Source organism: Pithys albifrons, chromosome 3 (assembly GCF_047495875.1).
Source record: "Pithys albifrons albifrons isolate INPA30051 chromosome 3, PitAlb_v1, whole genome shotgun sequence".
NCBI lineage: Eukaryota > Metazoa > Chordata > Aves > Passeriformes > Thamnophilidae > Pithys > Pithys albifrons.
In genome coordinates this window covers 101,051,985-101,065,745 of record NC_092460.1, presented here as the reverse complement: position 1 = coordinate 101,065,745, position 13,761 = coordinate 101,051,985, and the positions used below count along the sequence as shown (strand labels likewise).

Below are 13,761 nucleotides of genomic sequence, written 5' to 3'. Positions count from 1 at the left end.
AGAGCAGGAAAAAATTCTTTGCAGAGAGAGTGCTCAGGGATTGGAATGGGCTGCCCAGAGAGGGGGTGGATTCCCCATCCCTGGAGGGTTTTCAGCTGAGCTTGGCCGTGGCACTGAGTGCCATGATCTGGTAAAGGGACTGGAGTTGGACCAAGGGTTGGACTGGATGATCTCAGAGGGCTTTTCCAACCCAATCCATTCTATGGATGTGGCACTGAGGGAGAATCCACATCTTGATCCAACCCCACTGTGATCACCAGCCCAGGGCACTCAGTGCCCTGGGCTGGTGATCACAGTGGGGTTGGATCAAGGGTTGGACTTGCTGATCTCAGAGCTCTTTTCCAACCCAATCCATTCTATGATTCTATGACAGTGACTTTGGTTTCCCTCCTGCCCCTTCCAGGGTGAGCACTTTGGCACCACAGAAGCCACAGAAGCTTTTTTTGCCATGACCAGACTGTTCCAGTCCAACGATGTGAGTCCTTGGGGTTTGCCCTCCCTGCCTGGGATTTTGGGATGTGGGAGGGAAAAGCTTTGGAGCTGGAGGAGGCAACTCCTGCTTGGAGCACAAGCAGCTGAGGAACAGCACACAGTTGTTCCTGTGGGTTGTTGTGGCTGTTGGGAAGGCTGGGAATTATGACAAAGCCTTAATTAATACCCAAATCAGTGTAATTATGATTGTTGCTTGCAAATGTCCTGAGCTCAGAGTTAAAAGTTTGCCTGCAGAGCAAATGCTGTTCCTGAAGCAACGTGGTGTGCTCAGGGATCACCATCACCATGTCCTGATCCTGGCAGGTCAAGGGGTGGGAATACCCTAAAAATTAAGCTGTGCAATTAGCAGAGTTTTTTAATTGAGTGTAAGGACTTCATGGGATGGCTCTCCTTAATTTTTGTTAAAAACTGCCTGGTTTTTAAGAGCTTTGTCCATGTGTGACTGTTTAAAGGTGGAGTGAAAACTCTGTAAGTTCAGGGAGTTTGGAACCCTTTTCATATCCACATTTAGAGGTTTCTTTAAAATATAAATGAAATTTATTTTCAAAGACAGTGCCAGGCTTTAATTTGTGCTTTTACAGTAAATAAAAAAGTTGTTTTTAAAGCTTTTAGCTGATAATTGTGAGGCTTCTGTGACACAATTAATGTGGATTTTCTGTTTATTACAATTTTACAAGATATTTGTTTGATAACAGAGAGTTGGGTTATTATCCAATTATCAAATACAATTTTACAAGATATTTGTTTGATAACAGAGAGTTGGGTTATTATCCAATTATCAAATACAATTTCACACACGTGCTGATAATTTTTGATTAATGTGTTGACTTTAAAAGACTTTTAGCTTTTAAACTTAAATATTTAACTTCATTTAAAGTTCTAAAATAGTGATTTGCACTTTCCTTTGAGTTTAATGTTTCTCTGCACCCCTTTCCCAGCAAACCCTTCGCAGGATGTGTTACCTCACCATCAAGGAGATGGCCAACATCTCTGAGGATGTCATCATTGTCACCAGCAGGTGGGGGACCCTCCAGGAAGCAGGATCTGCCCCTCATTAGTGGGATTATTTTAATTGCCATTAGGATTTAGAGAGGACACAACACCACAGTGGCTCCAAGAAATGTTATTTTCTTCCCGCTGTGTTATTGTGTTTTCCTAAAAGAGCCAAAAGCTGCAGTTTAACTGTTTGCTGCTTTGGTTTTTGTTTATTTATTTTTAATTATTTTTTAAGTTATTTTAATTATTTTAATTATTTTTAATTCATTTTTAATTATTTAAATTATTTTAAATTATTTTAAATTAATTTTTAATTATTTTAATTATTTTAAAATAATTTTTAATTATTTTAATTATTTTAATTATTTTAAAATAATTTTTAATTATTTTAATTATTTTAAATTATTTTAAAATTATTTTAATTATTTAAAATTATTTTTAATTATTTTAATTATTTTTAATTCATTTTTAATTATTTTAATTATTTTAATTATTTTTAATTAATTTTAAATTATTTTAGTTATTTTAATTATTTTAAATTAATTTTTAATTATTTTAATTAAATTAATTATTTTTAATTAATTTTAAATTATTTTAGTTATTTTAATTATTTTAAATTAATTTTTAATTATTTTAATTATTTTAATTATTTTTAATTAATTTTAAATTATTTTAGTTATTTTAATTATTTTAAATTAATTTTTAATTATTTTAATTATTTTAATTATTTTCATTTTTAATTATTTTAATTATTTCTAATTCATTTTTATTTTAATTATTTTTAATTAATTTTTAATCATTTTAATTATTTTAATTCATTTTTAATTATTTTAATTATTTTTATTATTTTAAATTAATTTTAAAAATTATTTTAATTATTTTAATTATTTTCATTTTTAATTATTTTAATTATTTCTAATTCATTTTTATTTTAATTATTTTTAATTAATTTTTAATTATTTTAATTATTTTTAATTAATTTTTAATTATTTTAATTATTTTAATTCATTTTTAATTATTTTAATTATTTTAAATTAGTTTTTAATTATTTTAATTATTTTTCATTCATTTTAATTAATTTTAATTATTTTTAAATTAATTTTAATTATTTAATTATTTTTAATTATTTTAATTACTTTTTAATTTTAATTATTTTCCAAATTAATTTTCCTGGCAGGGAAAAGCAAAGCCAAGCCCAGCTCGGTGTCCCAACTGAAGTACCAATTTCTGGGCTATGAAATGGTCACTGCAGGTGTTGGAAGGGCCAAAATTGGCTCTGAGCATTTTATTTTATATATTTTTATTACATGTATTTTTTAATTACATGTATTTTTTATATGTCTTTGATATGTGTTTTATTTTATCTTTTTTTAAGTTGTTCAGCAAAGTGAACTTCACTATTTAAATCAAAGTTTCATGTGGGGGAAAGAACAGAACTATTAAGGATGGTTGAGCTAATTAAAAACAGAATTATTAAGGATGGTTGAGCTAATTAGGAACAGAACTATCAAGAGTGGTTGAGCTAATTAAGAACAGAACTATCAAGAATGTGCTAATTAAGAACAGAACTATCAAGAATGGTTGAGCTAATTAAGAACAGAACTATTAAGGATGGTTGAGCTAATGAAGAACAGAACTATCAAGAGTGGTTGAGCTAATTAAGAACAGAACTATTAAGGATAGTTGAGCTAATTAAAAACAGAATTATTAAGGATGGTTGAGCTAATTAGGAACAGAACTATCAAGAGTGGTTGAGCTAATTAAGAACAGAACTATCAAGAATGGTTGAGCTAATTAAGAACAGAACTATCAAGAATGTGCTAATTAGGAACAGACTGATCAAGAATGGTTGAGCTAATTAGGAGCAGAACTATCAAGAATGTGCTAATTAAGAACAGAATTATTAAGAATGGTTGAGCTAATTAAGAACAGAATTATTAAGAATGGTTGAGCTAATTAAGAACAGAACTATCAAGAATGCTTGAGCTAATTAAGAACAAAACTATTCAGAATGGTTGAGCTAATTAGGAACAGAACTATCAAGAATGGTTGAGCTAATTAGGAGCAGAACTATCAAGAATGGTTGAGCTATTTAGGAACAGAACTATCAAGAATGTGCTAATTAAGAACAGAATTATTAAGACTGGTTGAGCTAATTAAGAACAACTATTAAGGATGGTCGAGCTAATTAAGAGCAGAACTATCAAGAGTGGTTGAGCTAATTAGGAACAGAACTATCAAGACTGGTTGAGCTAATTAGGAACAGAACTATTAAGGGTGGTTCAGCTAATTAAGCCAGGCCCGTGGCAAAGCCAGGCCGTGCAGGGTGTTCTGTATTTCCACACAATCTGGTTTAATAACTTTGCAATAACTAATTAATGAGGAGTTGGTTGTAGCCAACGCTTGGGCTCGGCCGTGCTGTGGCCACAGCCCAGGGAGGGGCAGGAAAGGAGGTGGGAAAAGAGACCTAAAAAGGGAATGAAAGGGGGTATGGAAGGGGGTATGGAAGGGGGTATGGAAGGGGGTATGAAAGGGGGTATGGAAGGGGGTATGGAAGGGGGTATGAAAGGGGGTATGGAAGGGGGTATGGAAGGGGGTATGGAAGGGGGTATGAAAGGGGGTATGGAAGGGGGTATGGAAGGGGGTATGGAAGGGGGTATGAAAGGGGGTATGGAAGGGGGTATGAAAGGGGGTATGGAAGGGGGTATGAAAGGGGGTATGGAAGGGGGTATGAAAGGGGGTATGGAAGGGGGTATGGAAGGGGGTATGGAAGGGGGTATGAAAGGAAGTAAGAAGATATAAAAGGAGGTATAAAAGGAGATATGAAAGGGGGTATAAAGGAAGTATAAAAGGTATTAAAGGAGTTATAAAAGGAGATATGAAAGGAGAGCTAAAAGGAGATACAAAAGGAGATATGAATGGTGTAAAAGGAGATATAAAAGGAGGTGTGAAAGGAGGTAGGAAAGGTATAAAAGGAGGTATAAAGGGAGGGATGAAAGGAGGGATGAAAGGTATAAAGGGAGATATGAAAGGAGATATGAAAGGAGATATGAAAGGAGATATGAAAGGAGATATAAAAGGAGATGTAAAAGGAGATGTAAAAGGAGATGTAAAAGGAGATGTGAAGGGAGGTATGAAAGGAGATATAAAAAGTATAAAAGGAGGTATAAAGGAGGTATAAAAGGAGATAAGAAAGGAGGTATAAAAGGAGATATAAAGGAGATAGAAAGGAGGTATAGAAGGAGATAGGAAAGGAGGTATGAAAGGTATAAAATGATGTATAAATGGAGGTATGAAAGGGCATATAAAGGAGGTATAAAAGGAGATATAAAAGGAGGTGTAAAAGGTATAAAATGAGATATAAAAGGAGATGTAAAAGTAGATGTAAAAGGAAATATAAAATGAGATGTAAAAGGAGATATAAAAGGAGATGTAAAAGGAGATATAAAATGAGATGTAAAAGGAGATATAAAAGGAGATGTAAAAGGAGATATGAAGGGAGGTATGAAAGGTATGAAAGGAGATATAAAAAGTATAAAAGGAGGTATAAAAGGAGATACGAAAGGTATGAAAGGAGGTATAAAAGGAGATAGGAAAGGAGGAATGAAAGGTATAAAATGATGTATAAAAGGAGGTATCAAAGGGCATATAAAGGAGGTATAAAAGGTATAAAAGGAGATACAAAATGAGATATGAAAGGTGTAAAAGAAGATATAAAAGGTGTGAAAGGAGATATGAAAGGTATAAAAGGAGGTATAAAGGGAGGGATGAAAGGAGGGATGAAAGATATAAAGGGAGATATAAATTGAGATATAAAAGGAGATATGAAAGGAGGTATGAAAGGTATAAAATGAGATATAAAAAGTATAAAAGGAGGTATAAAGGAGGTATAAAAGGAGATAAGAAAGGAGGCATAAAAGGAGGTATAAAAGGAGATATAAAGGAGGTATAGAAGGAGATAGGAAAGGAGGTATAAAAGGTATAAAATGAGATATAAAAGGAGGTGTAAAAGGTATAAAATGAGATATAAAAGGACATAAAAGGAGATACAAAAGGACATATGAAAGGTGTAAAAGGAGATATAAAAGGAGGTGTAAAAGGAGATATGAGAGGTATAAAAGGAGGTATAAAGGGAGGGATGAAAGGTATAAAGGGAGATATAAATTGAGATATGAAGGGAGGTAGGAAAGGTATGAAAGGAGATATAAAAAGTATAAAAGGAGGTATAAAAGGAGATAAGAAAGGAGGTATGAAAGGAGATATAAAGGAGGTATAGAAGGAGATAGGAAAGGAGGTATAAAAGGTATAAAATGATGTATAAAAGGAGGTATGAAAGGGGGTGTAAAGGAGGTATGAAAGGGGGTATAAAGGAGGTATAAAGGTATAAAATGAGATACAAAAGGAGGTATGAAAGGAGATATAAATAGAGGTATGAAAGGAAGTATAAAAGGTATGAAAGGAGGTATAAAGAATGTATAAAATGAGATATGAAAGGGGGTATAAAGGAGGTATAAAAGGTATGAAAGGAGGTATAAAATGAGGTATGAAAGGAGGTGTAATGAAGATACAAAATGAGGTATGAAAGGAGGTGTAAAGGGAGGTGTAAAGGGAGGTCTGTCACAGGACAGGGACGCTGTGGGGTGTGACAGGGTGCCTGTGGTTGCAGCCTGACCAAGGACATGACGGGCAAGGAGGACGTGTACCGTGGCCCTGCCATCCGTGCCCTGTGCAGGATCACTGATGTGAGTACCAACCCCGGCCCTGGGGCAGGGGCTGGGCCTGGGCACACACAGGGCTCCCTGGCAGGGGGCATTTCTTGTGCTGCTCCCTCCAGAGTGTCCCCTCTGCTCCTCCCCTGCAGGGAACAATGTTACAGGCCATCGAGCGCTACATGAAACAGGCCATCGTGGACAAGGTGCCCAGCGTGTCCAGCTCTGCCCTCGTGTCTTCCCTGGTGAGTACAGCTGGGGAGTCTTGGAAGTCAGGGCTGGGACTAATCTGGTTTGTTCTTTCTTCATCTCCTTGTGCTTTGGGCAGGCTCCTCATCTTTTCTTTTGGGATGACTCTTCATCTTGTTGTCCTTTGGGTTGGCTCCTCATCTCCTTTTTCTTTAGAATGGCTTTGCATCTCCTTCTCCCTGGAGATGACTCTTCATCTCCTTGTCCTTTGGGTTTGCTCTTCATCTCCTTGTCCTTTGGGATTGCTCTTCATCTCCTTCTCCTTTAAAATGGCTCCTCATCTTTTCCTTTGGGATGGCTCTTCTTCTCCTTTTCCTTTGAAATGGCTCCTCATCTCCTTGTCCTTTGGGGTGGCTCCTCATCTTCTTTTCTTTTGAGATGGCTCCTCATCTCCTTGTCCTTTGGGATGGCTTTTCATCTCCTTCTCCCTGGAGATGACTCTTCATCTCCTTTTCCCTGGAGATGGCTCTTCATCTCCTTGTCCTTTGGGATGACTCCTCATCTCCTTGTCCTTTGGGGTGGCTCTTCATCTCCTTTTTCTTTAGAATGGCTCTTCATCTCCTTCTCCTTTAAAATGGCTCCTCATCTCCTTTTCCTTTGGGTTGGCTCCTCATCTCCTTGTCCTTTGGTTTGGCTCCTCATCTCCTTGTCCTTTGGGTTGGCTCCTCATCTCCTTGTCCTTTGGTTTGGCTCCTCATCTCCTTGTCCTTTGGGGTGACTCTTCATCTCCTTGTCCTTTGGGATGGCTTTTCATCTCCTTGTCCTTTAGGATGGCTCCTCATCTCCTTGTCCTTTGGGTTGGCTCCTCATCTCCTTGTCCTTTGGGTTGGCTCCTCATCTCCTTGTCCTTTGGGGTGGCTCCTCATCTCCTTGTCCTTTGGTTTGGCTCCTCATCTCCTTGTCCTTTGGTTTGGCTCCTCATCTCCTTGTCCTTTGGTTTGGCTCCTCATCTCCTTGTCCTTTGGGTTGGCTCCTCATCTCCTTGTCCTTTGGTTTGGCTCCTCATCTCCTCACTAGAACATAAAAATGGAGTTTCCTTTGGCTCCTCAAACTCCTTCAACGTTCTCTTGCTTTAGAGCACATCAATTACAATCAATTAGTGCAAAATGCTCATCACCTCTCTGCAGTCAGTGTGGAACATTGATTTATGTGGGGAGGGGCCATCAAACCAGAGCCCCAAGGGTTATTTGTGAAGGATTTAATCCCTTCAGGTGTATTTTTGCCAGGAGGGCAGGATGAAAACATTCCCTCTGTTTTCCTCTCCCTTGTTTAGGAGAAAAGGCTGGGAGAGTTCTCATTGGTAATATTTCCATTTAAAAGGAGAACAGAAATGGCAGTTTGGGACTGAAATGCAGTAACAGCAGGTGGTTTGCAGGATGAGGGGGTTGGTGAGTGTGGGGTGGGTCGTTTGCACTCTCAGTTTTGGCCTCTTGCAGCACATGATGAAGATCAGCTACGACGTGGTCAAGCGGTGGATCAACGAAGCCCAGGAAGCAGCTTCCAGTGACAACATCATGGTGCAGGTGTGCTTGGGGTGGCCCTGAACACCCTGGGGGCTTCACTGGCATCCTGCCAGTTCTGCAGAAAACCCCAGGAAAAGCCCCTGGTGTTCCTTTTCCCCTTATTCTCTGAAAAACAAAGATTGGGACTTTGCTGTTTCCAGAAATGCTGAGTTTTTCCGTGATCCCAGCACAAGGTTGTTAGAGCAGTTCTCATCCCATTTCCTGTTAACCTTCTCCTGGTTAACCTTCTTCCTGTTAACCTTCTGCCTCTTCCTCAGTGCTTGCTCCAGAAACCTTAGGAAATTATTTAAGTGTCTCCCAAGTGCTCAGAAACCTTCAGAAATTATTTGACTGTCTCCCAAGTGCTCAGAAACCTTTGGAAATTCTTGAACTGTCTCCCAAGTGCTCAAAAACATTAAGAAATTATTTGACTGTCTCCCAAGTTCTCAGAAACCTTTGGAAATTATTTAAGTGTTTCCCAAGTGCCCAAAAATCTTAGGAAATTATTGAACTGTCTCCCAAGTGCTCAAAAACCTTAAGAAATTATTTAAGTGTTTCCCAAGAGCTCAGAAACCTTAAGAAAGTATTTGACTGTCTCCCAAGTGCTCAAAAATCTTTGGAAATTATTGAACTGTCTCCCAAGTGCTCAGAAACCTTTGGAAATTATTTAAGTGTTTCCCAAGAGCTCAAAAATCTTAGGAAATTATTTAAGTGTTTCCCAAGTGCTCCAAACCCTTAGGAAATTATTTAAGTGTTTCCCAAGAGCTCAGAAACCTTAGGAAAGTATTGAACTGTCTCCCAAGTGCTCAAAAACCTTTGGAAATTATTGAACTGTTTCCCAAGTACTCAAAAACCTTAGGAAATTATTTAAGTGTCTCCCAAGTGCTCAAAAACCTTTGGAAATTATTTGACTGTCTCCCAAGTGCTCAGAAACCTTTGGAAATTATTGAACTGTCTCTCACATGCTCAAAACCTTTAGGAAATTATTTAAGTGTCTCCTAAGTACTCAAAAACCTTAAGAAATTATTTGACTGTCTCCCAAGTGCTCCAAACCCTTAGGAAATTATTTAAGTGTCTCCCAAGTGCTCAAAAATCTTAGGAAATTCTTGAACTGTCTCTCAAGTGCTCAGAAACCTTTGGAAATTATTTAACTGTTTCCCAAGTGCTCAAAAATCTTAGGAAATTACTTAAGTGTCTCCCAAGTGCCCAAAAATATTAGGAAATTATTGAACTGTTTCCCAAGTGCTCAGAAACCTTTGGAAATTATTTAATTTCCTCCCAAGTGCTCAGAAACCTTAGGAAATTATTGAACTGTTTCCCAAGTACTCAAAAACCTTAAGAAATTATTTAAGTGTCTCCCAAGTGCTCAAAAACCTTAGGAAATTATTTGACTGTCTCCCAAGTGCTCAGAAACCTTTGGAAATTATTGAACTGTCTCCCACATGCTCAAAACCTTTAGGAAATTATTTAAGTGTCTCCCAAGTTCTCAGAAACCTTTGGAAATTATTTAAGTGTTTCCCAAGTGCCCAAAAATCTTTGGAAATTATTGAACTGTCTCCCAAGTGCTCAGAAATCTTTGGAAATTATTTAACTGTTTCCCAAGAGCTCAAAAACCTTAGGAAAGTATTGAACTGTCTCCCAAGTGCTCAAAAACCTTAGGAAATTATTTAAGTGTTTCCCAAGTACTCAAAAACCTTTGGAAATTATTTGACTGTCTCCCAAGTGCTCAAAAATCTTTGGAAATTATTGAACTGTCTCCCAAGTGCTCAGAAACATTTGGAAATTATTGAAGTGTTTCCCAAGTACTCAAAAACCTTTGGAAATTATTTAAGTGTCTCCCAAGTGCTCAGAAACCTTAAGAAATTATTTGACTGTCTCCCAAGTGCTCCAAACCCTTAGGAAATTATTTAAGTGTCTCCCAAGTGCTCAAAAATCTTAGGAAATTATTGAACTGTCTCCCAAGAGCTCAGAAACCTTTGGAAATTCTTGAACTGTCTCCCAAGTGCTCAAAAACCTTAGGAAAGTATTGAACTGTCTCCCAAGTGCTCAAAAACATTAAGAAATTATTTGACTGTCTCCCAAGTGCTCAGAAACCTTTGGAAATTATTTAACTGTTTCCCAAGTGCTCAAAAATCTTAGGAAATTACTTAAGTGTCTCCCAAGTGCCCAAAAATATTAGGAAATTATTGAACTGTCTCCCAAGTGCTCAAAATTCTTTGGAAATTATTTAAGTGTCTCCCAAGTGCTCAGAAACCTTTGGAAATTATTGAACTGTCTCCCACATGCTCAAAACCTTTAGGAAATTATTTAAGTGTCTCCTAAGTACTCAAAAACCTTAAGAAATTATTTGACTGTCTCCCAAGTGCTCCAAACCCTTAGGAAATTATTTAAGTGTCTCCCAAGTGCTCAAAAATCTTAGGAAATTCTTGAACTGTCTCTCAAGTGCTCAGAAACCTTTGGAAATTATTTAACTGTTTCCCAAGTGCTCAAAAATCTTAGGAAATTACTTAAGTGTCTCCCAAGTGCCCAAAAATATTAGGAAATTATTTAAGTGTCTCCCAAGTGCTCAAAAACCTTTGGAAATTATTTAAGTGTCTCCCAAGTACTCAAAAACCTTAGGAAATTATTGAATTGTCTCCCAAGTGCTCAGAAACCTTAAGAAATTATTTAACTGTTTCCCAAGAGCTCAGAAACCTTTGGAAATTATTGAACTGTCTCCCAAGTGCTCAAAAACCTTTGGAAATTATTGAACTGTCTCCCACTGCCCTGCAAAAAATGTGCCAGTTACTACAAGGCAGAAAGGTCAGCCTAAATATCAGTAAAATACCCATATTGGTTAAATTTTTCCACAAATATTCCAAACAGCTGTGGAAAGGGAATTACTCAGTTGGTGTGGTCAGAAAGATTCTGTTAAATCAGCTTTGTTCTTGCCCACTCTGCAGCTTCATTAAAGCCTTGCAGTGAAACCTTTTGGCCAAAAAAAGCCCCACCCAGAACAACTAGAAATGTTCCACCATAAATCCCTGGAGGATTTTTGTGCTGTCATTCCAAGGCCTTGGGATATCCTGGATGTGGAGACTGTTAGAAATGCAGATGTTTCTGTGCAGCAGAGTGAGTTGAAACCTTTGAGGTCACACTGAGAGGGGAGAAAAGGGTGTAAATGAACTGTGGAACTGCAGAAAGACTCGAGGCTGGTTTAGGGTGGGCAGAAAAGGGGAAGGAACCATTGCAAGGTCTTTGCAGAAATTTGTCAGGAAACGCAGCTGGTGGGAAGTTGGGAGGTATTTCCAGTAGAAAAGAGGGAATCTTACCCATTTTTTGTGCCTCAGTGTGCACTCAGAGCCTGTCCCTGTGTCCCCACCCCACAGTACCACGCCCTGGGGCTGCTCTACCACCTGAGGAGGAGCGACCGCCTGGCCGTGTCCAAGATGCTCAACAAGTTCACCAAGTCTGGGCTGAAGTCCCAGTTTGCCTATTGCATGTTGATCAGGATTGCCAGCAAACTCCTGAGGGAGTCTGAGGAGGGGTAAGCAAGGAATCACCACCCAAATGAGGTGGAGTTTGGGAAAAACAGCAGGTTTTTTTAATGGCCACAAGTGCACACAGACAGAATTGTGTTAAAATAAAACACAGGCAGGAGCAGAATGACTGAGCTGGGTTGGGGGGGTTTTTAGGCTGGTGGTTCTTAAGGAAATGTCAGGAAAAGGTCTTGGTTTTCCCCTTTTGCTTGGGAAAAACAAGAATTGTGACTTGTGGGAAACAACTGTTTGAAAAAATCCTGAGTTTTTCCCATGGTCTCAGCACAGGATCACTAATTAAGAGCTGGTTCTTTAGTGCATTTCTCTAAATGCTGGTAAAGGTATTTATTTCCATGATCCCAGCACAAGGGTGTTCATTAGAGCTGGTTCTTTAGTGCAGTTCTCATTGCTGATAAAGGTATTTACTTCCATGATCCCTGCAAAAGAGTGTTAATTAAGAGCTGGTTCTTTAGTGCAGTTTTCTAAGTGTTGGTAAAAGTATTTATTTCCATGATCCCTGCACAAGAGTGTTAATTATTGCTGGCTCTTTAGTGCATTTCTCTAAATGCTGATAAAGGTATTTATTTCCATGATCCCAGCACAAGAGTGTTAATTAAGAGCTGGTTCTTTAGTGCAGTTCTCACTGCTGATAAAGGTATTTATTTCCATGATCCCTGCAAAAGAGTGTTCATTAAGAGCTGGTTCTTTAGTGCAGTTCTCATTGCTGATAAAGGTATTTATTTCCATGATCCCAGCACAAGAGTGTTCATTAAGAGCTGGCTCTTCTGTGCAGTTCTCACTGCTGATAAAGGTATTTATTTCCATGATCCCAGCACAAGAGTGTTCATTAAGAGCTGGCTCTTTAGTACAGTTCTCACTGCTGATAAAGGTATTTATTTATAGAATGCAGCATTTCTAGCTTGAAGAAGATCACATGAAATGACTGAAATACCAATAGATGCAGAGCTCAGCTGGAAGTGTGGTGTTGGGACATAAAGGCCAGTGCACAACACATGGCTGAGTGGTGGGTTTGGCAGTGCTTGGACTGTGACCTCAGGGGGGTTTCTCCACCCTCAATACCTTCTGTTCTGTAGCCATGAAAGCCCCTTGTTTGACTTCATCGAGAGCTGCCTGAGGAACAAGCACGAGATGGTGATCTACGAGGCTGCCTCTGCCATCATCCACCTGCCCAACTGCACTGCCAGGGAGCTGGCACCAGCTGTGTCAGGTGGGGCAGCCCCCTGTGCCCCTGGGTAAACCCACCCCTGGGCCTCCTGCCCTCTCCAGACAGGGGCTGCATTCACAGCAGGTACAACTGGAGCTGTCTGAACTCACAAAGACAGTCAGTAAAAGCCTTACCACAAGAATCCAGCAGCAAGAAAAAACATTGTTTATGTTTTTTGTTCTGGGTGTACCAAAAAAATGGAGATATCAGGGTATGTTTGTGCTCCTGGGACACCTGCCAAGGTCCTTGTTCATTGCTGGAATTCCCCACCATTTATCTGTCTTAGGTTAGAATCATAGAATGGATTGGGTGGGAAAAGACCTCTGAGATCATCAAGTCCAACCCTTGATCCAACTCAGAGATCAGCAAGTCCAATCCTTGATCCAACCCTACTGTGATCACCAGCCCAGGGCACGGAGTGCCCTGGGCTGCTGATCACAGTGGGGTTGGATCAAGATGTGGATTCTCCCTCAGTGCCACATCCATAGAATGGATTGGGTTGGAAAAGCCCTCCAAGATCATCAAGTCCAACCCTTGGTCCAACTCCAGTCCCTTTACCAGATCATGGCACTCAGTGCCACGGCCAAGCTCAGCTGAAAACCCTCCAGGGATGGGGAATCCACCCCCTCTCTGGGCAGCCCATTCCAATCCCTGAGCACTCTCTCTGCAAAGAATTTCTTTCTCATCTCCAACTTCAATTTCCCCTGGCAGAGCTTGAGCCCATCGTGCCCCCTTGTCCTATTGCTGAGTGCCTGGGAGAAGAGACCAACCCTCACCTGGCCAGAACTTCCTTCAATGCCAACTGCCCAACACAAGAGTCAAAGCCTTTTCCCCCCAGTTGAGAAAACGGAGAAAAAGGAAAAAAAACCCCTTCAAAGCAGGTTAAACTTAAAACTAGCAATATATATTTATACAGAACAGAGAAAATTAAAAGAAAACTTACAATATAGCACACAAGTTACTGAGGTGGCCAAGAAGGCCAATGGGATCCTGGCCTGGATCCAAACCAGTGTGGCCAGCAGTACCAGGGCAGTGACCCTTCCCCTGGACTCTGCCTTGGGGAGGCCACA

At 39.0% G+C, this 13,761-nt stretch overlaps 1 protein-coding gene across 1 annotated transcript in view; it reads left to right on the top strand.

The window, feature by feature from the left end:
* COPG2 (COPI coat complex subunit gamma 2) overlaps window positions 1-13,761 on the top strand; it is a 35,983-nt gene that overhangs the window by 3,764 nt on the left and 18,458 nt on the right. Inside the window, exons 4-10 of the mRNA XM_071552900.1 lie at window positions 404-475; window positions 1,431-1,510; window positions 6,155-6,230; window positions 6,350-6,442; window positions 7,883-7,969; window positions 11,317-11,474; window positions 12,561-12,694. Coding sequence (XP_071409001.1) covers window positions 404-475; window positions 1,431-1,510; window positions 6,155-6,230; window positions 6,350-6,442; window positions 7,883-7,969; window positions 11,317-11,474; window positions 12,561-12,694 — 700 coding nt within the window. The remainder of the gene's footprint in view (window positions 1-403; window positions 476-1,430; window positions 1,511-6,154; window positions 6,231-6,349; window positions 6,443-7,882; window positions 7,970-11,316; window positions 11,475-12,560; window positions 12,695-13,761) is intronic.